Consider the following 27,313-nt stretch of genomic DNA (forward strand, 5'->3'; position numbering starts at 1 on the left):
TAGTTTCGACAGGAATGATGAAGAGCACAAGTTTGATTATTTAACCAGTGAGCAAGAAACAACAGTGTTGGCTTTGTAGAGAGTGACCTGAGCATTGTTGTGTGGTCTTGACCTTGTAATACAAAGCTCCTTGAAGCAATGCTTGTTGTGATTTGGTGCTATATATATAAATACAGTTGATTTGAATTGAGGCAAAGGAGTTCAACATTCAATTCAATTCAGTTTTATTTATATGACAAATCCCAGCAAAATTCACCGTAAGGTGCTTTATATTGTAAGGTAAAGACTCTGTTGGCATTTTCCTCTGGATTATTTCAATCACGTGATCCCCTTTGAGCAAGCGTTTGGTGACAGTGGGAAGGAAAAAGTCCCTTTTTAACAGGAAGAAACCTTGGCAGAACCAGGGTCAGGCAGGTATGGCCATCTACTGGAACCAGTTTCAGGTTGTGATTATCATGAGAAGTTGAGAAATTAGTCTGTGTCTGTGTGGGTTCTCTTTCATCCAGGTCAAGGTAGTTAAAAAAAAAAAAAAAAGGTGGATTCCAAATTAAAATACCATACAAGGGTTACGTTTGTGTACTTTTAATCGCAGCCATCTCAAAGTACATGTAACAGCTTGAGGAGATCATGTGACATAAAAATCCCTTTTTAAAAATATCAGCAGTTGTGCCTTGTTGGCCAGAAATCCTAGGTGCACGTAAAAATAAACACTCTATATGAGATAAACAAGGCAGAAAAAGTAAAGAAATTTGTTTGGTTGATTATTTCTTTTTTGTAACAATTCTTCTTCCATTGGAAAGTCTATTTATGTGTAAGGAAATGTATTTATATTTGTGAAGGTTCTCAGTCATCCAAGTCATGGTAATCTAAGGAACTTGGGAAGAAAAGCGACCGGACTTCTTTAACTTTTGTCTTTAAGAAGCTGAAAGAAGTCCGGTTGCTTTTCTTTCCAAGCTCCTTAGATCATTTGTGGCTTGAGCAGTAGAGTTCAGTACAGTATGTGGGTTGCACCCATGGAAAACCTACCAAATCTTCTCTGCCAATGCCAAACAGCTTATTCTGCTATTGACCCTTTGGTGTCGTTTGTTGGATTGGATGATTGAAGTCTGAAGAAACAGGAAATATTTGGCAATTTAACAATTTATTGATTTAGTTTGATTCTTTCATTTGATTTGATTTTTTTCACGAGTGCAACCCACACACAATTTAAAGGGATATAAACCGGCATTCCAACGGTTTAACATTTTTACAACAAAGAAATCATCGACCAAACAAATGTCAGAATATTTTGGGCATTAATTGCCATCACTTTAGTGGAGATACAGAAGGGTCTGATGTTGTGTCCCAAAGTAATTGTCTGCCAAAAAGTGATTGGTGATGTTTCTGTATGGTTTATAAATGCCTAATATATTTGCTTATACTGGTAAATGGCCTGTAGACAACAAATTTTCCAAAGGAATTATATGTTAAATAGAGTATCTTTATGACGCCCGGTTATTATACCTACTATCTTCTACATTATACTCGATGCAGGCCTTTATAGAACTGTAATTTCCTGCAATTTCTGCTGCTGTCGTGGCCGCATCTTTCTTGAAAAAGACAATTTAACTCCTATTTTATGTTACCAGGAAATGGACTGGGATGCTCTTCTGGCCAAGAAGGTGAAGCCTCCCTTCCTGCCAGCCATTAGAGCTCCACAGGATGTCAGTAACTTTGATGAAGAATTCACTCGTCTCAAACCGGTCCTTACACTCCCGCGGACACCCTGCATCCTCACTGCTGAGCAACAGGAAATCTTTGCAGACTTTGATTTCTCTTTCATTAGCTGACCACGGCGATTCAAGCTCTGTCTTATTCAACACTGCTCTTCTGGCTCAACAGATGGAAAAACTATAGATATCCTTCAGATATTTCTTCCCTGGCAAGATCTGCTTAGCTGGGTCTGATTTCATTGTGCAGGAGTTACTTTTAACACTTTGCCAAAATCATTTTTGTACTTTTTTGTCATTTTTCGTTAGGCTATTTACAGAATATTTACACTGCAATGTTTCTGAAGAGTAACACTGTCTAACCTGTAAATATGTGAAGTCTCACTGAAGGTAAAACGCACTGAATGTACTTTTCTATTGATTGTTTTGTTATTCTCTCTTTGTTAAATGCTTAAAATGGCCAAAATTCTCACTTCTGCTGATATTGACCTGTTAATGTCTAGAAATTTTAAATAACAAATGTGCCCATTTAGACAAAACCAGCCTATATGTAAAGTGTAAATTATGTGAAGGTAAACATGAATAAATGTATAAATGCTGGACTTTAACCAGAAAGCTCCTCATGAAACATTTATTGAGTTTTATAGTACTTCCAGTATTTACAGTATTTAAAAAAACACTGCATGACAATATTGTATATAATTGAAAACTACACCACAGACTGTAAATGTTAATTTGTAAAAAAAAAAAAAAAAAAAAGCAGAGATCTTACTGTCCAAGCAGAAGGACTCAGCATTTTGCACTGGATCAAACACAAACATTTATTGCTGTCTTACAAGGTTACTATTGCACAAGGAAAACCTTAAATGGAAACATATTGCACTCAAACCTTTTAGCTAATAACCAGTGTTCCACTGTATCATTCAAGTCCCTGTTAAAATAGTTTTACAAAAATCTAAAGACATTTTCTGCTCCAAAATAGTTTAAAAAAATATTAGATTAGATTAGATAGAACTTTATTAATCCCTCGGGTGGGTTCCTCTGGGAAATTCGATTTCCAAAAAAGCACAGCACCGACAGAAGTTACAGAGTTACAGAATATTTTTTATATATATATATATATATATATATATATATATATATATATATACAGAGACAATATAAATAAAATATACAAAGGGGATAAATAGAATAAATAGGAGTAAAAATAAAAATACAAGTGAATTGCACATTTCAAGTATTGAGTCTATTGCACCGTTGACTATTTACAAAAGGTATTGTACAGTGAGGTGAAGAGGCACTACAGCTTAGTTGTTCCCCCCTCCTTTGTCCTCCTGTTTCCCCTCCCTCTCCCCTCCAGGGAGGAGTTAAACAGTCTGATGGCGTGTGGGACAAAGGAGTTTTTAAGTCTGTTAGTTCTTGTCTTTGGGAGAAGCAACCTGTCACTGAACAGACTCTTCTGGTTGTTTATGGCCGTGTGCAGAGGATGCCTGGCATTGTCCATAATGTCCATCAGTTTCTTTAATGTCCTTTTCTCTGCCACTGTCACCAGAGTGTCCAGCTTCATGCCGACCACAGAGCTAGCCCTCCTGATCAGTTTCTCCAGCCTGGATGAGTCCTTCTTTGCTGTGCTGCTCCCCCAGCACACCACAGCATAGAAAAGTACTCCAGCAACCACCGACTGGTAAAACATCCTCAGGAGCTTCCTGCAGATGTTAAAAGACCTCAGCCTCCTGAGGAAGTACAGTCGGCTTTGGGCTTTTTTATACAGGTGCTCTGTGTTGCATGACCAGTCCAGTTTATTGTCCACCCACAGCCCGAGGTACTTGTACTTGTTGACCACCTCCACCTCCTCCCCCTCTATCTGAACCGGCAGTGGACCTTCTCTGGACCTCCCGAAGTCCACAACCAGTTCCTTAGTCTTTGAGGTGTTGAGTTGCAGGTGGTTTGTGTGACTCCATGCGACAAAGTATGTACAATTTTAAACAACTTGAGACACTGTAACAGGTCTAAATATCGTGTACATGTATGGAATAATTGCCAGGAACAATACAGTTCATATTTCAAACACACTCACTTGGACTAACCTACTTTAGTGACAAAAGCTGCTGGAGAAGGTGAATCCTGTAAAACAGGCACAGCATTCATCATACGAGACAACAAGAGAATGGAACCCACTACACTAAAGTAATTGTTACTCAAATTTTGAATGTAATGATTGATGTGAATTGAGGGTGAACAGTCAGGTTATTGTCAACAAACATCACTTGTTACTTAAATGATTTTGTGGAAGAGGCAGGACTGAGGGTATTTGGGTGAGTAAAGTCCTAGCTTAACCGGATTCACTCAGGTGTGTAAAATGCCTGAAGACAATGTAGAGAGTTGCTTGTTTTGAAGGAAATTATGAACTTGATGTGTAAACAATAAGGAGGAAGGCCGCAGTGCTGGTTACCAGTTATTAAGAGGAGCAGCCTCATTCTGGAAACACACACTATGTTCAAATTGTCCTAAAAATGACTCCTATTTCCTGTTCCCGACCTGGTGATGTTCTCCATCGAGGTCAAAATGTTTAAGTTGGGAAAAGAAGCCTGTGTGCTGAGATTCTAACCAACTCGATGTCTACTGTGTTGAAATTACAGCATCGAGACAATGGACGGCAAAATGCCCACCTTATTAGCGTGTTCTTACTGTGATGTTTCATGAAGGTCATAAAAAAATAGCAATAGTCCTGTCCCTGAGTGTTCTGCTCAATAATACTGAAACTTGGCTGAACTGTCCTTCCTCTGGAGTCTGCACAGACCAACAATGAGCGATGCTCATAAGCATGTAGGCATAGTAGCTGTATTTTCACGAATGTGTGCGAGGCTCAAGATCTGATGCTTTTGTTTACCTTCTACACATCTTACAGGTCATACAGCTGTTTGAAAAATGCTGGCTAAATCCTGAGCTCCAGCTGTGTCTCAGACCTTTGAACCTCGCATTCTCCATTTTCTATTTCTAAGACCTGCGTTGGTTTGCACAATCCTCGTTGGGTTTCTCACCGGTTCTGCTGTTTTTGAGCTGCTCATTTGTTCTGCTCTTGGCAGCATATTGATTATTATTGAAATGAATCGGCTGCATCTTTAAATTTCATTAAATTAGTGCACTATTATTAGATCATGATCATTAGGGCATCATGCTAATTTGCCCTGCCCCATAGCCCGTAAGACACATGAGCAGGAAAATGATTTATTTCATTTAAGTCCTTGATTTCCATGACTGAAGTAAAATTTCCTCCATCCATCATGTATTCTAGCTGACCTTAAGTAAGTAAAAATTAATTCCATGATAAACAACAAACATTCCAAAGGTGAAGTGTGCATTATACTTAATTAAGTCAATTATTATAGCTCTTATTTCTCTTGCTGTAGACCTTAACATAAGGTCTTTAGACCAGAATTTGAAATGCTTTTATTATAGCTGTCATGCACCTGTATCACTTTACTCATTAGAAAACTTCCTAACCAAAACTGACTATTTGAAAGCTCCCACATATTTCACTACGACTGCATTGAGGTAAAAAAAAAAACAGGAAATGCAGGAAATCAATTGCAATAAAGAACGACTGAGAGGATGAGAAGGAGGGAAACGCTCCACAGTTATGGCACAACAACACAAATGCCTATATAAAGGGAACCGGTCACAAGCACAGTTTATCCTCCTATTTGGTGTGTAATCCCAGATCCAGAGAGGCTGTTCATCACTGAAATGTACCTAAACCTGATCGCTGCCCTCCTTGAAGTACACATGCTCCCACACCACTGTGCTCCAGATGCAGAAGAAACCCCAAAGGTTTTGGAATGTCCCGCGGTCAAAGGGGTTCTCATCTGCACCGCAGTGTTTGAGGTAGGAGATGCGGTGGCGCGACATGAACTCCCACGTGGTTGTGTTGAGAGAAACCAGGTATAGATGGGAGCCGAGCAGCAACAGTACGATGAGCGAGAGCAGCGCTAGCAGCATGGTCACGGCCGTCAGGACTCCATTTGTACGCAGCCACTGGTGCCAGATGGGTACGTAGGTGAAACCCGTCCTGAAGAGGAGAGAGCAATAGGATGTGACAGCTTTGCAACAGCAGCAACAGTAACATGGAGGTAGAGATGGGTGGTGTTGCTCACCAGGCAATGCGCAGGCCCCATAGAAGCACTAGCAGCTGGAAGGCCAGGTAAAACACAAACCAGCGGTGGTTCCTCTCACCAACGCAGTTCTCAATCCAGGGACAGTGATGGTCATAACGCCGGACGCAGTGCTGACACGTCTGGCAGTGCTTTGATCTCATTGGCTGCTGCTTGAAACACAGAACAATTTTTTTTTTTTTGAATGAAACAAGTGTCCAAATCATTAATCATCTCCATGATTTCTGCTTCATTAACCTCTTGCACGCAAAATAAATCTGATGATTCCACAGTTATGTTACAACTGAAGAATTGAAATTCTGAGTTAATTCCACTACTAACTGTATACAGTGTTATTAAATTCACGTGCCATAGAACCCTCATCTTTAATAATTGTACCATTTATATTCAATTCCTTTTCTTTCTTTCAGTTTTATTTATATAGAGGCAAATCACATCAACAGTTGCCTCAAAGAGCAAGCGATTAATAATAACTAATAATTAATGATTAAATGCAGAGTTGTGTATAAACCACTCGGTGCATCATGGGAAGTCCCCAGCAGCCTAGGCCTACTGCATTATAACTGAGGGAGGATTCAGGGTCACCTGGTCCAGCCCTAACTATATGCTTTAGCAAAAAGGAAAGTTTTAAGCTTACTCTTAAATGTACAGATGGTGTCTGTCTCCTGAATCCAAACTGGAAACTGGTTCCATAGAAGAGGGGCCTGAAAGCTGAAGCCTCTGCATCCTAGTCTACTTTTAAATATCCTACAAACCCCAAGTAAACCAGCAGTCTGAGACCAAAGTGTTCTAATGGGGTGTCATGGTACTATGAGGTGTTTAAGATTACTCAAGACCTTGTATATATGGGGCGACCGTGGCTCAGGGGGTTGTGAAGCGTATCTGTAACCGGAAGGTCGCCGGTTCGATCCCCGGGCTCTCTGTCCTGGTCGTTGTGTCCTTGGGCAAGACACTTTACCCTACCGCCTACTGGTGTTGGCCAGAGGGGCCAATGGCGCGATATGGCAGCCTCGCCTCTGTCAGTCTGCCCCAGGGCAGCTGTGGCTACAACCGTAGCTTGCCTCCACCAGTGTGTGAGAGTGAATGAATAATGGCATTGTAAAGCGCTTTGGGTGCCTTGAAAAGCGCTATATAAATCCATTATTATTATTATTATTATTATATAAAGAGGAATTACCATAGGTGGATCTAACAGATGATCAGTGCAAACAGGATCCATAAATGCTATGAATATGTGCATTCATAGCATAGTGGTTTTTTTTTTTAGTTTTTCAATACATGTGCAAGATTTTCAAGCAAGCTTTTTCACTTTGTCATTATGGGGTATTGCAAGTAGAATTTTGAAGTGAAAAGAATTGAATTCATTTTTTGAAGAAGGCTATAATGTGACAAAATGTGGAACAGGTAAAGCGGTGTGAATACTTTCCAAATGCACTGTATTTGGTAAGATTACAACAGCACAGGGCACAAAGTGTCGTTAGTTCAGCCATTTAGTCATTTAATTTAGAGCAATTTAGCATCACCGTTCAGTTCATCGGCCACTCGGAGGCAGGGAGAGCAGCAGGAAGACCACTGAGCAGAGTGGGCAACCATGTCAGCAGATATGAAACTGAAAATGAAATATGGGGATGACAGGGAAGTGGGTTGTAAAGTGCCTTAGAAATGGATAGGCTAAAGCAGCTGAAACAGAGTGTAGTTGGATGTGTAAAAGTATATCAGGTGACTGATATACAATGAATACAGGCAGACAACTCAGAGCTCAACTCAGTAGTCCAGTATTATCAATGGACCGTGGTACCTCCTTAGAGAAAGTGTCAGTGCGTCATGAATTTTGCCCAATTTTTGTTAGTTCCTGTTTGTGTGAGTATGTGGGGCTTTTCTTATCTGGTGATGAAACATTTTACTCGGAGTCCCGGCATACTGCATCTGAAGTATTATCTGATACTTTTAAGGTCGTCTGGGTATGTAACACAGCCCTGTGTTTCCTGATATCCTATACCACTGCTGGATCCTGCCAGATATCAAGTGTCTCATTTCAGCCTGAGAGCCACACACTGACACACAAACACATGCAGAGAACAAAGAGGTGACATTGTACAGTTTGCCCATCCTGTATGGGAATACAGATGCTACGTCTGTCCACCCCAGCTTTTCCTCTATTGTCACAAGCAGACATATGCTTATTCAAACTTCTGCTTCAACATCCAGAACGACCTTCAGACTCCTTTTAAAAGTAAGACTTCAAGGAGGGGGAAAAAACAGCAGAAAATGACCTCTGGAGAGTTGTGGATCCATCACAAGCAGCATCCGTTCGTTGTTTTAGAAGCAACACAATTTTAACTGTCCTTTTATTTCTGGCCATTTGATTCGGTGGTAGAGTAAGTTGTCTACTAATCAAAAATTCAATGGATCGATCCCCCGCTTCTCCAGTTTATCTTGGGCAAGATACTGTACCCCAATGCATCCACATCAATTGCCTCAGTCAAGATCAGGGTTCCGATGCAACAAAATGAACTCTTGCTATCAAAAATGTTTGATTACAGTTCTTGCTTCAAAGGGTGTCACGACCACTTATTAGGTTTAGGGGGTGTGGACCTGGTGAACCAACAATCTAATACAGGAGATCTGGATTGGCTCTCTGTTTAAAAAGTCCTAACCTCTGATAAATGAGCTTAGATGGAGCCTGATGGGTGAGGGTTAGGGGCAGTAACAGCATTAGCTGCCTCTGGTATCCAGGTATATTGATTCCTCTAGAGTCTCTGCTGGAATCTTTAACATCTTATATTCGATCTTCTGAACTGCTCATCTTGCAGAGGACAAAGGGAAGATCCGTGTATCTCTTTTTCACCTAACTTTTATACCTGGTCAAGCTTTCTCCTCCCTCTCTTTCTGGACGTCACATCTTCTGAGATGACATCTGGCCCGACCCTTTGTGACATCCAGTCACGTTGTTAACGCCTGATCACCAGATGACCAGCGACAACTATCATCCTCTCTCCATCTATCTGACTTGTGCACATACATCATTTACTTGAATGTCTCGCTGAATCCCACCTTTCTCGACAGGTATAATCACTTTTTCCACACAGTGCCAGGTAGATTTTTTCCCCCTTAATATATTCAATTATCATTTAAAAGTTGCATTTTGTGTTTACTCAGGTTATGTCTAAAACATTTAAGCGTGACAAGTATCCAATTTACCATTTGGTAAATGGACTGGTACCATTTTACTGGTTCTTATATATAGCACTTTTCTACTCTGAGCATTCAAAGCGCTTTATACAACTTGCCTCTATACAAGTGCTTTCTATCTAACATTCACACTCATTTATACTCCAATGGATGAAGATGGGAGAGCAACTTGGGATTAATATCTTGCCCAAGGAGTTTTAGGCCGCAGACTCAAGCAGATGGGGATCGAACAACCAACCTTTTGATTAGTAGGTGACCTGCTTAGCCTCCAAACGGCTCTGGTGGCTTTGGCTCTCTGATTTTGTTCTGGCCAGATGTACCACCCTCACCTCTCCACAACTGAGATTAGCTCCCTCACAGAAAAGTGAATCAGTGCAGTACAAATGTAGTGACAAAGATATCTCACACATTCACTGCCTTTTCCTTCAGAGACCTAGTCACTTGGGTTGTGGTTGTACACGTACAAATCTCAACTGTACTTAAGTATTTATTTTTCCCTTTTAGTCCCTACATTTTTACACAAATATCTCCATTTTCTACTCGGGGTTGTTACTCTAAGTTTAAGACATGTGAGGACATTTGAGTTATTATTTCAGGTTACTGTGCGTCTTGAAATATCAAACAAAGTTGAACCTAAATGGAGGGAACAATAATTGCTTGTGCTTATTGCACATGAACAAATAAACAGGGCAAAAACATTTAGTCGGTGCATCATTTACAGCACTGTTTTCAAGGCTTAAAGTGGGCCGGAACAATCCAGAACAGTGTGTTTTGGTCCAGATATCTGGAAGCTGGTCATAATAAGCTTTTTTTCCACAACACTGGTGGTTCTGCATCTAGTGCTACGGAAGAGAAGCATAAAACTTTTTAAAGTCGTGGATAATTTAAATTCAATGTTATTTGTACAGCTCCAATTCACAACAAGAGTCACCTCAAGGAATTTCCAGTGCAATTTTTCAAATATACTCATAAGAGCAGACACACAAACGGTTTGTGTGCCTTTTGTCACACAGCATGCCTGCTGTGCTTGCAAAGGACAGAAAAGAAAGTGAGATAACTTCACTCAGAGATGGAGAGACAACAGGAGATTTTATCTTCTAGGATAAAGATTGCTCAGTGGCATTAGATAGCTGACGTGTAATCTCCTTATTTAATTTAGAGCTGTTTTTAAAAAAGATATCAGATCAATAGATGATCTGTTGTTTGGTGTGATCTGTTTTCCATCCATCTTCTTTTTCCACTTACCTGGGGCCGGGTCGCAGGGGCAGCAGCCTAAGCAGAGAAGCCCAGACCATGCCTGGCCCCGACCACCTCCTCCAGCTTGTCTGGGGGAACACCAAGGCGTTCCCAGGCCAGTTGAGAGATATAATCTCTCCAGCGAGTCATGGGTCTGCCCTGGGGTCTCCTCCCGGTGGGACATGCCCGAACCACGTCAACTGGCTCCTTTCGTTGTGGAGGAGCAGCGGCTCTACTCTGAGCCCCTCCCAGATGGCTGAAGTCCTAAACCTATCTCTTTTTTTTAACTTGTATTGTGTCTTTTACCTGTATTGCTATGTATCGCTTTTATTTATTTTTTTATCTTTTTAGTTTTAAATAGTTGTACAGCACTTTGTTTGAAAGCGCTTTATAAATAAAGTTATTATTATTATTATTATTCTGGAAAGAAGCTTATTTCCGCTGTTTGTATCCGTGATCTTGTTCTTTCGGTCACTGCCCAGAGCTCGTGACCTCGTGATAGGTGACGGTAGGGACGTAGACTGATCAGCAAGTAGAGAGCTTTGCTTTTACACTCAGCTCTCTCTTCACCATGGCGGACTGGTACAGCGTCCATATCACTGCAGCTGCAGCACCAATCCATCTGTCGATCTCCTGCTCCCTTGTCCCGTTACTTGTGAGTAAGACCATGAAATACTTAAACTCCTCAAATCGGGGCAGGAAATCACTCCACCCTTTCCCGGCTGAGGACCATGGCCTCAGATTTGGTGGTGCAGATTCTTATTCCCACTGCTTCACACTCGGCTGCGAACCGTTCCAGTGCGAGCTGGAGGTCATCATCTGATGAAACCAACAAAATCACATCATCTGCGAAAAGCGGAGATGAGATTCTGAGACCACCCAAATGAAAGCCTTCTGCCACTTGAGTACAGATAGAAATTCTGTCCATAAAAATAACAAACCGAATCGATGACAAAGGGCAGCCCTGGCGGAGTCCATCACCCACAGTGAACGAGTTCAACTTATTGCCAGATATGTGGACCAAGCTCTTGCAACAGTTGTCTATGGATCGAATGGCCCGTAGAAATGGGCCAGGCGCCCTTATACTCCTGAAGCACCTCCCACAGGACACCCCAAGGGACACGGTTGAATGCCTTCTCCATGTCTTCTCTGGTTGGGCAAACTCTCATGCACCCTCAAGAATCCTTGAGAGGATAAGGAGCTGGCCCAGTGTTCCACAACCAGGATGAAAACCACATTGTTCCTCCTGTATCCGAGGTTCGACTAACAGACCGTTCCCCCTTTCTTAAATTCAAATTCAAATTCAAATTCAAATTTTATTTGTCACGTACACAGTCATACACAGTACGATATGTAGTGAAATGCTTGGACAACTGCTCGTGACCTAAAGAAAACAAAAAAGGAAAAGGCTATGAATAAGATAGGAAATAAATATGAAAAATTAAAAAGGGTAAATTTAACTAGGAAGGAATAGAATATAAATTAAGGTTAAAAATGAAATAACTGTACAACACAAATTAGAATGAAGGGTAAATTTAACTGGGAAGAATAAGATAAAGATAAATATATAAATTAAAGTTGAAAATAAAATAACTGTACAACAAAATACACAATACACAATATAGAACTATATAAGAATGTATGAAGAAATCTAAATATAAATAAATATATACACAATAACAGCAGCTGTACAAGTATTAACCGGAAATGAAGAATATAGTGACCAGTGTTGTGCAAAACCAAAGTCCAGAAAGTCCAGTGTGTGTGTAAGAACCATATGTGTGGGTCAGTACTGTGTGGTGGTGTGATTGAGAGACCGTATCGCCTGCGGGAAGAAGCTCCTCCTCAGTCTCTCTGTGTTGGTCTTCAGGGAGCGGAATCGCTTTCCTGACCTCAACAGAGAGAACAGTCTGTTGTTGGGATGGCTGAGGTCCTTCACGATCTTCCTGGCCTTGGTCCAGCACCGCCTGCTGTAGATTGAGTGCAGGTCAGGGAGCTCGGAGCGGATGGTGCGCTCAGCTGACCGCACTAAAGATGGGAACCACTGCCCCGGTCTGCAAATCCAGAGGTACCACCCCTGATCTCCACACAACATTGCAGAGCCATGTCAATCATCCACCCAAGGTGAAGTGTTCCCTTGATCTTGCACTCATAGGGGTCTTCTGAATCACTCTTTGTCTGGTCCCTCGCCCAGGACCAATTTGCCATTGGAGACCCTATCAGGAGGCAAAAGCACCTGGACAATATAGCCCCTGGGAACCCTGAGACACACAAAACCCTCCACCACGATAAGGTAGCAATTCGCGGTTTTCATATTATGAAACATTGTGCAAAATTCAACACAGTTCTATTCCATTTAATTGTATAGCACTAAATTACAAGAACAATCAACTCCAGGCGCTCAAGATTGTAGAGACCTGACGATAATAAACTGGCATACTGCCTTTTTGTTATTCACATGTTCCATGACAGTTGTAGGCAGCTGAGTGCAGACTACACTGCTTATCTCACAACACAGTGACGTTTACAGCCATGCCCTATGATGGAGCGGTGGTCAGTGTCAGGTTACACCAAGGGCAGCAGGCAGCAAATTAGGTGATGATGTTTATTAGATTCACTCAATGAATTCCACCTTTAAATTAGCTTTGTACTGCTTTGGGTTGAAAATCAGCCGTAGTACCTCATGTAAGATGCTCATATCCTGCTGAATTGATTTGGCCAGAAAGAGCAGCAGGAAAGCTCCATCTGATCTCCACATATCTACAATGAAGGCAACAGAGCTAGTTTCTTTTAATTCCCTTTGTTTTTCTCTGCTTGTGTTCTACATTATGGATGTGCAAACTGTTTACATTCATTATTAATTAGAACTGAAGTAACAAGGAGTTACTTTTTACTTTTATACTTTTCAAAGCCTGTACTTTTTTTACTTTTACTGGAGTAAAAAAGTTGAATAAGTACTTTAACTTTTACCAGGGTATTTTTTATTGGAAGTGTCTCTACTTCTATTTAAGTGACATGTGTATACCACCTCTGCCGACGAGCTGAGCAGCATACCTGAAGCAGACAGTGGCCACAACGGCGCTTTCTCAGGGATTTGGTGGCAGGAGGAATCATGCCCTGCTGCTCAGTCACTCCCAGCATGAACTAATACAACAAAGAAGACAAATTGGTCAGAAAGGAGTAACTGTCCAGCTAACAAATTATGTTAAAGTGGACACTGTCACTGTTTCCCACTTTTTCTATATGGTAGGGACATCAGATGGACTGAGGTGTCCTCACTTTTAATCTTATCCTTCCTGGTCACTCCAAGTGAAAATCTTAACATGTTCACCTCAGCCCCCTGTCTGTTAGTCAAAGCCACTGTCTCCAAGCCATACATCATAACATGTCTTACTACCATCTTGTAAAGCATCCCTTTCACACTCCTGACTTTTATCTCCACCCACTCCATTCTGCCTGCACTCTCTTTCACCTCTCTTGGGCAGTGTCTGTTGCTTTAGATGGTCTGGACCCCAACCAAGTTATACAACAGCTGAACCTTTAATTGCATCTTTGCTAGTAACTTCTGACTTGCATGAAATCCTTTTACTTCATCTAAGAGCAGAGTACCACTCTCTGTGCTGGCACATCGACAGTAACTCACTATCTCTGGTCCTTGCATGTTCACCCTTTCCACCTATCTCATTCACACACACATATTCTGTTCTTGCTACTTTCATTCCTCTTCTCCATAGCATACCTCTACCTCTCCCTACTCTCGCTATAGATCACAATGTCAACTGCAAACATCATAGTCCACAGAGACTCCTGCCTGACCTCATCTGTTAGCCTGTCCATTACAACAATTGCTGGATATCATCACTGATTTCTATAATCGATTTGATTCCGATTCACGAGGTCCCAATTCAATTCTATCCCTGATTCAATTTGATTAAATTCAATTTTGACTTAGTCAGGTATAGTATAATTCTGATCATTTATCAGTACATATCCATATTTTATATCTAGGTATAAAAACTGACTTCATCAGAGGTGTAAGCATCACAGCACATGCCTTTGTGTCAAAGTAACTGTGGATAAAACACAGAAAAACATGAAGGAGATTTTCCTGGCCTGAATTTTTATAGCACCACCTTAAAAATTCTCTGCAGTAGATCAAAAACAGAAGAAAACCATGAATTAACATATGAACATTACCTGATGCTGCTGAAGCGAAACAGAGCAAAGTTACAGAGGTTTTATTAGAGACACAGCTAAGCCTTTTGCAGTTTGGCATAATTTTAAAAAGTTTACATTTCTTTGTCGTTGAACAGCAGAAATTAGGCATTTTTGAAAAACAACAAACAAACCAAAAAAAAACCAAAACAGCGGGCGACAGCAATGCACACAACGGTAGACTGGTGCGTAATAAGCAAGCGAATAATGCAGAAAACTGAGATTTGAGTTTGAGAGAAACTGTTCTTGAATTACACAGAGAAAGAGAGCGAGCGAGAGCTGTGCAGGAAGTGTGATTTTATTGTGGTGGAAGCAAAAGAGCAAAAGTAGGAGGGAATTAAATATGATGTTTATTAAATGTGAACTGTAGTTTTGATCTTCTTTTGCTGCTGGTTCAGTGAATTTTGATCGGATAATGACAAAACCTGCAGAATCAGAATTCAGCCCAGACAGCGTGTCTGTGTACATGCCATCGGGTGAACGATCTGCTCTTTGTGTTTACATCTTTGTGCGGATTCTGTTTACCTGCTCTCATTTGCTGTTTTAGCTGTTTGGTGGTCGTTGAAATTGTTTTGTGAGCCTTAACCTGAGATTCTGGTGTTTCTGGCAAAATAAATTTATATTTAAAAATCGATTCAGGATTTAATGAATCGATATTGTGTTATTCTAGCTAACATCGATTTGAATCGGAAAATAGATTTTTTAAAGCCACCCCTAATTTCAACTGGAAACAAGAAAGGCTTTAGAGAAGATCCTTCACCACTGTCCTCATACATGTGCTGCACCACCCTCACATACTTTTCTTTCTCGCTATTAGAGTAGGGCAGTGGTTTCAAACTCGCAGCCCATGGCCACTTGTGGCTCACGTCACCCCTACTTGCAGCCCGTATATTGAAGTTACCTTTTTGTTGGGAGGATTTGTTTGTTGTTGAGTGCAATGTTAAAATAAGTTCTTTAAAAAGCAAAAAACGATTTAATATGAAGGCATCATGAGGAGAGAGTACAAACATGTTGAGGGACTGGCTGTGTTAGTTCAGTGAGAGTTATTTGTGAAAAAAACAATTTTCACCAGCAGTCAAAAACTAACGTGTACACTTGTCTGCTTTTTTATTTTATTAAATACGAACAAAATTATAACAGAAGTGATGCCATGTGTCTGGCCAGAAAGAGAGTAGCAATTTCCTTCTCTGGTAGTTTAATGAAAGGCTTCGGTTAGTTAAGCATGAGGGGGGGAAAATGTGTTAACACTGGCAGTTTTGTCTTGTTATAGAATATTTGAAATTTAAAACAAACAAACAAAACACTAAATTTTTGGAAATACTTGCTTGATTGGTTTGTTTTTGCACTACTTACACTAAAGTGGCCACTAGAGAGATGACAGTGCCAGCAGTGGCCTACAGCTCATTTAAGTTACAATATTAAGCAACTTTAGGCGACTATTGCTGTGATCTTATATAAATAAAACTGAACTGAATTAAAGGCAGAGTGTTAGTTTGCCTTAAATAAATTATTGTTATCATTATTGTTTTGGCACTGCAAGCACACGATTATCTTTTAAGATATATTTTTTAAATCAGGTTTTTTAACCAGCAACGTAAACATTCAAGCTGCTTCAAACCATCACAACACAAAGGTAAAAAGTGGGAGTGATAACAGTAATGTACAGTAGGCTCGTGCTCACCTGCAAGTCCGTGTCATCAGACAGGATGAAACCCGGGTCCATCAGAGAGACCGCGAAGTACAGCAGCACAGACAGCAGCACCAGCAGGACGAAGAGCACGGGCTGGACAAGCTGGCCCGTCTCCTCCTGCTTCCTCAGCTCTGTGAACACATCACTCACACACTTAACACCACCACAGCTCCCAGGGGTGTGCGAGCGATTATAGAGGCAAAGCCTATGAATGTAAAGTGATAGATTCACCTGTATCATGTAGGAAGAGGATTAACGTTATGACCCATGTCAGAATCACATGTGATGTTCTCACCAGAAACCCTGAGCCGAAAACATTTTTGAACATGTTCTTAGCATAATAGATCAGCCATCCAACATGCAAATGGAGCTGATAAACGACAACACCACTCTCTTCCCTGGGCAAGCGTCATACAAGCCGTAATGTCGTCAGAGTATTAAACGATGTGTTGCGACCGAATCAAATCGTTGAATATTTCTTCTACCCAGGACATATTACATATGTCGAGTTTCGGCAGCTGGGAAGTAAACATCCCGCTCGCTTCCTTCCAGTGGATTTGTTTTTATCCTTCCAACGACTCACAGTAGCAGCGATTAGTATGGCAAACAATCTAGGCCAAAATTCTCTAATTTTCTAACCCGTTTGTTTAAGAAATGACGTAAAAATCGCCGTTTGATAAGTCAGAACGCCGTAAAAAAAAAAAAACGGCGTTGACCGGAACAGAACACAGTATTTTACGCCAGAGACTGGCGCCTTGAACGCCCCTTCTGAGTGGAGGAAAAAACGCCGTTTTTCCCGGTCTTCCAACGCCGCTTTTTACGTCATACGCAGCTGCGCAATGAGCGCTGTTTTTGCGAGTGTTGGGAAAAGCGGCGTTCATAGACCGGGAAAAAAGCGTTCTTTCCGCCACTCAGAAGGGGCGGTTCAAGGCACCACTCTCTGGCGTTCTGACTTATTAAACGGTGATTTTTTTTACATCATTTCTTAAACATACGGGTTAGAAGTCAGGGCAGAAAACGTACACTGGTCAGATGTGACAATTAGGGCTATTTTTCTTCCATAAATGTACCTAATCAATATTAACCCTGATTCTTTTGTCCCCATGATATAACAGAGAAAACACTATTGTTAAAAAACATTTTTTATTCAATCATCTTCCGGAAGAGAGAGACCCCTGCACAGCTCAAACGCCAGTTGCAAGAGCTCTAACATTTTTAGCTCAACATGTGTCTTATATGGTGTTATTTCTGTACTTCAGACGTCACACACGTCACACACAATTTCAAACATTGCTTATATGGCAAAGTTTCTCTTTTCTGAGTCTTATCTTTTAATATGCCTATGCACTAAAACTTCCTGTTTTTTTAGTCTGGCTGAGCACTTAGTTTGTGAGTCAAAAGTGGCCTTGCTCTACAAGCCTTCATTATTAAAGTACATAAAACAATATAATAGGAAAATAAGGATACTAAGGATATTGATTTCATGACACTTATTAAACTGTGATTTTTACATCATTTCTTAAACATACAGGTTAGAAGTCAGGGCAGGAAACGTACACTGGTCAGACGTGACAATTAGGGCTATTTTGCTTCCATAAATGTTTCTAATCATAAAAGACCTTACCAAGATGGCTCCCAAGTAGCTACAGTTATGAGGTGATGATACCTCATCTACATATGTTCACATATATATGTGAAAAGTTGGGGGGGGGGGAGTCATCTTAATGTAACTGTGGGAGGGTTATGTATTATTAATTTTAATCTGTAAGTAGTGGTATCGATTAAAGTCTGTTTTTGCCTCTCTCTCAGCATTTGCAGAAGAAGGGGTGACTTCGTGACCTAACAGCCAGATGTGCTCAGTAAGTAGACTGTTTCATTAATATGTTGTGTTTCTTATACATTCAAGTTAAAATACTTTATTATCTAAGTGACTGTATCAGTCAGTAAAACACCCTCCCTCATGGGTCTCTATGGGGGGTGGGGTTAAGCCAAGGTAGTAAGTAACCCAACAGGCATTCACTCATCCACACGTCTCCCCATCATTCACACACATGTATTCTGGATTATCAAAAGACAAAATAGATGAAAGGGGTTTATTTTTGATATTCTTTTATTTTTTGTGGATCAATTTCTTTTTTCTTTTAGAAATTCTCCCCCCAGGAAACAACATCACATTGTAGGTTATCAAAGTGACATTTGGATATGATCATAATTACATACAATTCAAAATTAAAAAACAAAACTTTGCCGCAGTCCTGGCACACACCTCTAAGCTGCAATCCACTGTTTTGGAATGTCAAAAAACTCTCTAAATGACAAAAAAAGCTATTGAGCTTGCAACTTTTTGGCCTGCTTTTCATCCAGAACAAAGGGAGTATGAATTGTCCTCCCTTTCAGCAGCTGTTCCAGACCCTGACAGAGGAGATGAGGCAGGAGTTAAGTCATGAGCAAAACTAAAAAATTATTTAGTGAGTACTTTTTGTCCACAGTGTATCTATAATACAAGAACGAATCGCTGTCTCCAAGTCCAGGGTTCCACAATTTAACACACTGTTCTCACCTCTCCAAAGTACGAGACAAGCGGTGAAATCTCACATTGAGCCGGAGGACTGTCATCAGCTGACACGCTGCAGGATGAATAATGCACAACTTGAGATTTAAATAATAGGTTTCAATTTTTTTTTCTATCAGCCTGAAAACAACACTAACATACATTTTAAAAAGAGCTACATGCCACAAAGTATATATTATTATTCCAATAGTAGTAACAACAAATCAGCTCCTCAGGGTGTGGAGTACATAGGAGCATCTCTGACCTGGGAAGAGGAAGGGGATTCCCATATTTATCCAACAGTGTGGCTCCAGCAGATGTGACCCAACGGCAGTGTTGAGCCAGCAGAGAGTTCCTGGCTGTGGTCGGGTTGTCTGTGGCTGAGCCATCTGCATTTTTCAGGGGGGAAAACTCATCCTCCCTGACAACCTCAAACGCAACGAAGTTCCTTCCAAATACAAGGGAGTAAATTTCTAATTAATTGCAAATCACCTATACAGTAAAAACAACATGTGTAAACACATACAAACTGAAAGATAATGTAGAGCAATTAATACCTTGAGAATTCGAAGACGTCAAAAACAAACTTCTCCATCTTTATGCCATTGGATTTGGATGGTTTGACTTGAACGCCTTGTGCGTCAACAAAGGGCACTTTCTTTAAGGCAACATGTTGCTTCAGCTGGTCTTTATATTTCCTAAAAGATGAAATATGTTAGCAGCACCAAACAAAATGGAATACCATAAAAATGGAAGGTTTTATACTCAAGGAGCAATGAAGTTCAATAGCTGTATAATTAAAATCTGGTTAATTTGGCAGTGAAAAACATGTTAAGACTTCTTCTGTGCCAAGTTGTCAGTTATCAGTAAACAAAGCACTGACTCATCCCTTCAGTTAAATAGCCTTTTATGCTCGAATGAATCATTGACCAGTGCTAACGCCGGTCTTAACAAACAAAGAGAAAAAAAAACAAAAAAGAGAGATCAGGTTCAAGGACTGGACTGAAAGTTAGTGACAAAGCAGCCAATGTCCACTGAAAAACTTAGAAAGCGTGGAGAACTACTGCTCATGACCAATTTAAAATATTACAACAAAGGCGAGCTCCTTTGAAGCAAAATATAAAGAAACTCAAGTAGTGTTTTAAGACTTTTGCATAGAACTGCACCACACACCTCAGCGTTGCTGCAGATCCCTAGAAAGAAATGGTAAATGGCCTGTATTTGTATAGCGCTTTACTAGTCCCTAAGGACCCCAAAGCGCTTTACACATCCAGTCATCCACCCATCACACACACATTCATACACTGGTGATGGCAAGCTACATTGTAGCCACAGCCACCCTGTGGCGCACTGACAGACACTGGCGCCACCGGGCCCTCTGAACTCCCCAACAATGATTATGAAGTGAGAATCACTGAACTATAGCAACTACTACCTTCTAGAGGTTTATGTGTGCTCACTAAAAACTAATTGAAGCTAAGATACCCCAACAGGCTGGGACAGTACACATTTATGCACTAATACAGTGGGGCAAAAAAGTATTTAGTCAGCCACCGATTGTGCAAGTTCCCCCACTTAAAATGATGACAGAGGTCAGTAATTTGCACCAGAGGTACACTTCAACTGTGAGAGACAGAATGTGAAAGAAAAATCCATGAATCCACATGGTAGGATTTGTAAAGAATTTATTCGTAAATCAGGGTGGAAAATAAGTATTTGGTCACCTCAAACAAGGAAAATCTCTGGCTCTCACAGACCTGTAACATCTTCTGTAAGAAGCTTTTCTGTCCCCCACTCGTTACCTGTATGAATGGCACCTGTTTGAACTCATCATCTGTATAAAAGACACCTGTCCACAGCCTCAAACAGTCAGACTCCAAACTCCGCCATGGCCAAGACCAAAGAGCTTTCGAAGGACACCAGGAAAAGTATTGTAGACCTGCACCAGACTGGGAAGAGTGAATCTACAATAGGCAAGCAGCTTGGTGTGAAAAAATCAACTGTGGGAGCAATCATCAGAAAATGGAAGACATACAAGACCACTGATAATCTCCCTCGATCTGGGGCTCCACGCAAGATCTCATCCCGTGGGGTCAAAATGATCATGAGAACGGTGAGCAAAGATCCCAGAACCACACGGGGGGACCTGGTGAATGACCTGCAGAGAGCTGGGACCAAAGTAACAAAGGTCACCATCAGTAACACACTACAACAGCAGGGAATCAAATCCCGCAGTGCCAGACGTGTTCCGCTGCTGAAGCCAGTGCATGTCCAGGCCCGTCTGAAGTTTGCCAGACAGCACATGGATGATACAGCAGAGGATTGGGAGAATGTCATGTGGTCAGATGAAACCAAAGTAGAACTTTTTGGTATAAACTCAACTCGTCGTGTTTGGAGGAAGAAGAATACTGAGTTGCATCCCAAGAACACCATACCTACTGTGAAGCATGGGGGTGGAAACATCATGCTATGGGGCTGTTTTTCTGCCAAGGGGACAGGACGACTGATCCGTGTTAAGGACAGAATGAATGGGGCCATGTATCGTGAGATTTTGAGCCAAAACCTCCTTCCATCAGTGAGAACTTTGAAGATGAAACGAGGCTGGGTCTTCCAACATGACAATGATCCAAAACACACTGCCCGGGCAACAAAGGAGTGGCTCCGTAAGAAGCATTTGAAAGTCCTGGAGTGGCCTAGCCAGTCTCCAGACCTCAACCCCATAGAAAATCTGTGGCGGGAGTTGAAAGTCCGTGTTGCTCGGCGACAGCCCCAAAACATCACTGCTCTCGAGAAGATCTGCATGGAGGAATGGGCCAAAATACCAGCTACTGTGTGTGCAAACCTGGTAAAGACCTATAGTAAACGTTTGACCTCTGTTATTGCCAACAAAGGTTATGTTACAAAGTATTGAGTTGTATTTTTGTTATTGACCAAATACTTATTTTCCACCCTAATTTACGAATAAATTCTTTACAAATCCTACCATGTGGATTCATGGATTTTTTTTTTCACATTCTGTCTCTCACAGTTGAAGTGTACCTCTGGTGCAAATTACTGACCTCTGTCATCATTTTAGGTGGGGGAACTTGCACAATCGGTGGCTGACTAAATACTTTTTTGCCCCACTGTATATTGTTTTGGTCTATTTGTGGACTCTTTAACAAACATCTAGCATACACTGAAACAGCCAGATCTAACTTGCAGAATAAAAAGAGCTCAAATTTGTTCTTTCTTAATTTTTTTTGGTCATTTGTGTACTACTAAAAGCTGCCATTCAATTGTTTATAACGTTGTGCTGCCCCTTACTCTGCCACATCCTGCAGGAAGCTCCTGGTAAAGAAGTGATTGCAGATGTTTCCAGCACTGTAAACCAACTCTCCTCCAGGTCCTCGCAGTTCAGCCGTCTGTGGCTGGACCTCACTGTACTCGACCACCTGGGATACCCCTCGTACTCTGCAAACCACGCCGACCGGCTCTGTAGGGTACGCCTTCTCCACCACCTAAAGCAAGACAGAGGTGGACGAACAAGGAAGAATTAGGAGAAACCATTAGCATACTCATGTACAGCCAATCACTTGGCTATATGCAGTCTGCTCTAATGACTACACAGATACTCGTACTGGACACAGTTCTGCACGATTTATTGTAGCTGAAGGATTGGACTGCTATTCAAGTAACTTTGTTTAACGTGAGAGTCCAAAGAAAATATTCATAAGAAACAAAAATGAAATTCACTTTCCACAAAATATAATCCTTCAATTGATTATATTCAATTACAATGTAAAAGACATCTTAATGTATTCTTTCATGTATACTGTGTGATGCTGTATTACTCCACCTTGGCCCCACAGTCAGCGCCCTTGCTCACACAGAAGCCAATAAACACAGGATCGGCCATCTTGACCAGAATGTTGTCCACGCAGTACACATGCAGGTACTTTACTCCCCTTTTCTTCATGTCCTCCAGCACCTTATTGTCCACCAGTGCCTGGTACAGACCTCCATTACCATCTGAAACCAAAGTTTAGATAACTCCACTCATATTTGTTTCTGACTCTTCTGTGTAACTTCATATGCACCCACCTGGTGCCATGGCTATCTTCCCTTTATCCTTCAAGATGACTTTTCCATCAAATGTCACAGCTGGAATCATTCTTTGCTCAAACATAACGATGTTTGTTGGTTCCAGTCCAAAATAGTTGTTCTCCTTAAAAAAAGTCTCAGTTGGAGCCAGAGTGAATTCACTGGTCATTATGTACCTGAAGAGCACAGAGGGTAGAGATTATACACCGTTACACACAGTCTGCAGCAGTGGAGGACTATTGTGGAACTCCTGTTTCGGGGGTTAAACTGAATGCAGCATTAGCAAAATCTATTTAGAAAAATGTTTTGAAAAATTAAAACTATTATCCATGTAAAAGCTAAAAGGAAGTGATGCCGAGTGGTATAGAGCCATTCTACTTAGTTGAGCACTGAAAATACTTTCTACTACAATCACGCACACTCTGATATGGTGCTTTTATTAATGCCTAAATGCTTTCTAACATTCTCACACTCCGATAGATGCAGGGACAACCTGAGAATCAGTGTCTTGGCCAAGGACACTTTGGCAAGCAGACCTTTTGATTAGTAGATGACATTCTCAACCACATGAACCACAGCCACGTTTTCAAACCAATGTTAACTTAAAGAATTACCCGATTTTTTTTTTTTTTACCTGATTTTTGTTTCTAAGAAAATTTCAGCCACATATGAGGATATTCGTTTAAACTTTCGATAGAACAGTAGCAGTAAGTGGATATCAGGCCCTTGTAGAGCAAGATTTAGTATTTTGGTCTAAATAACCCAAAATGTGATGTCCACATATGTGGACGCCAGGTCCTAGGAGGTTAATGTTGACTTTATTGAAAAAGTTAACATTACAAAAACTTATAGAAAGAGAAAATGCATCAGGATTTTTACTTTGACTTTGAGTATATACTCTTACACTTTATCAGATTATCAGAGCAAGAGGAACCTACCATGGAACAGTGCATTTAGAGCCATGTTTGCTGTCTGCAAGCTCTTGGATTTTGCGAATGCGTTCTGCCTGGATCTGATACAAAGTTTTGCCACTCGGCAGCCCAACATTGTACATTCCTTTAGGGTACTGAACACCAAGACGGGTCCCCTGACCACCAGCCAAGAGCAGGACTCCAACACAGTTCTCCGAGATTTCCAGCAGCCCTGTTATTGGGAAGAAAAAGAAAAAGCTAAAATGAGCAGAAGCACACACAAGGGAATTGTTTACTTCTATAACTGATACTTTCTATAATAACGTATTTTAATTTATAATTATATAACTATAACGAACTTATTACTCTATTCATAATTTTATAGAAGCGTTCTTCAGAGATAAATTTTGTGGAGCTTAGAAATTACTCAGTTTTACTTGCTGTCATAACCCAGCAGTGCTTACTCATGACAATCACAGAGGACAGCAGTGAAGCAATGACAGCCCAGTGTCAGATCATTTCATGTCATAGCTTTTAAAGTACTGCCAGGGCAAATGGCTCTGACTTGATTTGGATTTTTTTTTTAAAGCAAAAATCAGAATAAATTTATATGTAAATTATATGTTTTTATATTATATGTATATTAAACATTTCTCTATAGAGTCCATTTAAGAGAGGATTTAAAAATCTCTCTAAATACGCAACCTCTCTTTTAAGGCCTAAAGTTATGTGTGCATCTGTCTGCATCTACAGGCAGCTGTAGCAGACTGCCATCTACTTGGCCACAGTGAAAAGGACTTAACTGTGTTTGTGCTCAAATACTGGAAGATTAAGGAATTAACAAATAATATGTCCTGTGATGTGTTAGCGCCACTGAAGGAGTTTGTGCTTCCTAACCAAGGTTGCTATTGTTAGCCCTTACCATTTCACCATCTCATCAAAATATAGTCAACAAAATGATTTAAATCTAAGCCTGAAAAAAACAAAACTCACAGTAGCTCCCTATTCTGTAAAACCTCCCTTTCACTCTTGCTGCTCTCTTTCTGTCACAAATCGCCCCTGACACTCGTCTCCACTCTGCCTGCACTTTTTTCTTTACCTCTCTTGTGCAACCAAAGTCTGTAGCTTCATTTTAACTGATCTGTCACTGCTCATGCACAGCTCACCACTGTCTCACTGTCTTCATTGGATGCCCTGCACCACTCTCACGTGTCTGCCACTCTCGACTTCCTCATGCAGTATCACAGTTCCTCTCTTGGCACCCTGTCCTATGCTTTCTCTTGATCCACAAAGACACAGCGAAGCTCCTTCCAACCTTCTGTGCACTTCTCCATCAGCACCCTCAAAGCAAACATCACATTTGTTCTGTTCTCCGATTGTCACCTCTCTTCTTAGCCTAGCTACTAAAACTCTTTCCTATATCTTCATTTGATGGCTCATTAGCTTTATTAAAGATGCAGACATCAATTTGAATTTAAGATGATGTTGCTCATCAGATTAACTCACTGAATTTCAGGATTATAATGTAGACGAGTTGGAAATCCGCCATGTCCTCTCATGTAATATGTGCTTATATTTGGATTAACTGAGTTGTGGAAAGACAGTTAACCTCGGAGCAGCAGCAGCAAGTCTAAACTGATCATTGCCTATAGCCTACTCGGAAAATCTCCTGGAACTCACAAGAGAAATTGTTACAACTTGTCATTCTTTTCACCACAGCTGATTTTAGCATTCTCACACCTTGTGAAATCCAATTTTAACTCCTAATCTAGTCCAGATAATCGGATAAGCCTTCTGTGCGCATGCTCAGGTTTCCATCTATAGTTGGTGGTCCAATCACAAAATGCAAAAAAAGTATAATCCATTAACCTTTCCATCATAAGAAAATGATATAACTTTACCATGCCCCCTCTCCTCTGCTAAGGCTGGTTATCACTCCTAACGCCAGGTAGCTGGTGGCTAAAGTGTTTCCAAAGTAATTTAAAACAATTATTTTTCAACCAATTTAATATGAAAACACTACAATTAACTTTAAAGTGTTTGCCATTTTGAACTGTTCTGTGTACATATTTGCACACGTTCATATATGATGATGATGATTACTAGAGTATTTACCACTCAGTATCTGTACTTATGTAACGACTATCTGCACGTTTGCCCCCCTCCGTGTCTGAACGCGTTACTCGTGCACCAAATGTGTATTTTACCTCGTCTTTCCCACTCTTCTAGAGAGTCTCTCCCACTTTTCTTCACGCTACCGATGAACTCAGGGGGGATCGGCTCTATGTGCTGATCCAAACTGTCAGGCGGGGAGGCTGCAGCCTTCGCGGCCCCTTCACAGTGATCCTTCAGCCCTTTCAGGTCCAGCTGAGCCAGCTCCTCGAGGAAAACATCCCGCTCCTCCTCACACAGCTCCGGCCAAAACTGCAGGACGTGCGCCTGCCCTGCGCTCTCCAAACCATGCTTTACTTGCTCAAAACAAGGCATTTTGCGTTTTAGTCCGAAGCAATTTTAGATCAATACATGTCCAACTTTCTCCTCCGATCAGGCAGCAGAAACACGCTGCTCCGGAGGACGTGGCTGAATGTCAGGAAAAACTCGTGACTGCAGCTCTCAGGAATCCTGTCATACAGGATACACTGTAGAAGGCAAGTCAAAAGCGTCTTTATGCACTTCCATGTTTACAGAAGTCAAAACGTGTTTACTGCTTCCTGTCAGTCAGACCACGCCACGAGACCAAAGGCCACGACAGCAAATTTACGACAAAGCTGTTAAGTCAGCGTCTGATCACCTGACTGCACACTGTGGTTAAAGGACGATCTGATTTCCTCGTGTCAGCATTGTTCCCACATCATCATAATTAATGTTGTTCCAGGTTCAACATGGCAAGTGACCACTAAAAAAAACAACAGAAAAACCCGATCAGACTAAAGTTGTTTTGTAGTGTAACTGGGCATTACGGTAAAGGGAGGAACTAATTTGGTTCAGTTCATAGATAGTTAAATATAACATCCAAAGGTTTGGACACACTTTCTCATTTAACGGTTTTTCTTACTTTATTTTTTTTTTTACTACTTTCTACATTGTAGATACAAACTAAAGACATCAAATATATGAAGCAAGATATATGGAATTATGCATAAAAGAAACAACTGATAAATAAATACGTTTTATATTTAAATTCCTCAAAGTAGCCGCCCTTTGTTTTGTTGCCAGCGCTGCAAACCCTCGGTCTTCTCTCACTGAGCTTCATGATGGAGTCACCTGAAATGGTTTTCACTTCACAGGTGTGCCTGTCAGGTTTAATTTGTGGAATTTCTTGTCTTCTTAGTGGGGCTGGGACCATCAGTTGTGCTGGGCAGAAATCAGGTTGGTACACAGCTGACAGACCTATTTGACAACTGTTAAAATTTATATTATGGCAAGAACCAATCAGCTAAGTAAAGGGAAACAAAGGCCATCATCACTTTAAGAACTGAAAGTCAGTGAGATGGAAAATTGCTAACACTTTGAATGTGTCCCCAAGTGCAGTGGTAAAAACCCATCAAGTGCTA

The 27,313-nt window shown here is 40.9% G+C and overlaps 3 protein-coding genes across 6 annotated transcripts in view; 1 reads left to right on the forward strand and 2 right to left on the reverse strand.

The window, feature by feature from the left end:
- pkn3 (protein kinase N3) overlaps window positions 1-2,311 on the forward strand; it is a 33,058-nt gene extending 30,747 nt beyond the window's left edge. The window contains exon 22 of the mRNA XM_086301777.1: window positions 1,629-2,311. Coding sequence (XP_086157903.1) covers window positions 1,629-1,829 — 201 coding nt within the window. The 3' untranslated portion in view covers window positions 1,830-2,311. The remainder of the gene's footprint in view (window positions 1-1,628) is intronic.
- Window positions 2,312-2,864: 553 nt separating this feature from the next.
- On the reverse strand, window positions 2,865-16,980 carry zdhhc12b (zDHHC palmitoyltransferase 12b). 4 transcript variants are annotated; one of them, XM_086301781.1, is made up of 5 exons: window positions 16,446-16,980; window positions 16,206-16,345; window positions 13,364-13,453; window positions 5,864-6,030; window positions 2,865-5,778 (listed from the first exon to the last, which is right to left on the reverse strand). In XM_086301781.1, the coding sequence occupies exons 1-5, from the start codon at window positions 16,540-16,542 to the stop codon at window positions 5,463-5,465; spliced, it is 810 nt and encodes a 269-aa protein (XP_086157907.1). In that variant the 5' UTR covers window positions 16,543-16,980; the 3' UTR covers window positions 2,865-5,462. The 4 variants fall into 4 exon arrangements, with proteins under 4 accessions (XP_086157907.1, XP_086157906.1, XP_086157908.1 ...); XM_086301780.1 differs by having other exon boundaries at window positions 5,864-6,033; XM_086301782.1 differs by lacking the exon at window positions 13,364-13,453.
- A 1,326-nt stretch (window positions 16,981-18,306) lies between these two features.
- uap1l1 (UDP-N-acetylglucosamine pyrophosphorylase 1 like 1) lies at window positions 18,307-26,511 on the reverse strand. Its single transcript, XM_086301783.1, has 9 exons — window positions 25,967-26,511; window positions 23,787-23,991; window positions 22,849-23,024; window positions 22,604-22,776; window positions 22,072-22,265; window positions 19,323-19,463; window positions 19,031-19,213; window positions 18,775-18,841; window positions 18,307-18,626 (listed from the first exon to the last, which is right to left on the reverse strand). Exons 1-9 carry the CDS (start codon window positions 26,244-26,246, stop codon window positions 18,540-18,542), a joined length of 1,506 nt encoding a protein of 501 aa, XP_086157909.1. The 5' UTR covers window positions 26,247-26,511; the 3' UTR covers window positions 18,307-18,539.
- Between the last annotated feature and the right edge of the window lie 802 nt (window positions 26,512-27,313).

Source organism: Aulonocara sp. 'chitande type north' Nkhata Bay, linkage group LG7, assembly GCF_057382095.1.
Source record: "Aulonocara sp. 'chitande type north' Nkhata Bay isolate Kocher_YH1m ecotype deep benthic linkage group LG7, A_spYH_male_GT1.1, whole genome shotgun sequence".
In the NCBI taxonomy this organism is placed as follows: domain Eukaryota; kingdom Metazoa; phylum Chordata; class Actinopteri; order Cichliformes; family Cichlidae; genus Aulonocara; species Aulonocara sp. 'chitande type north' Nkhata Bay.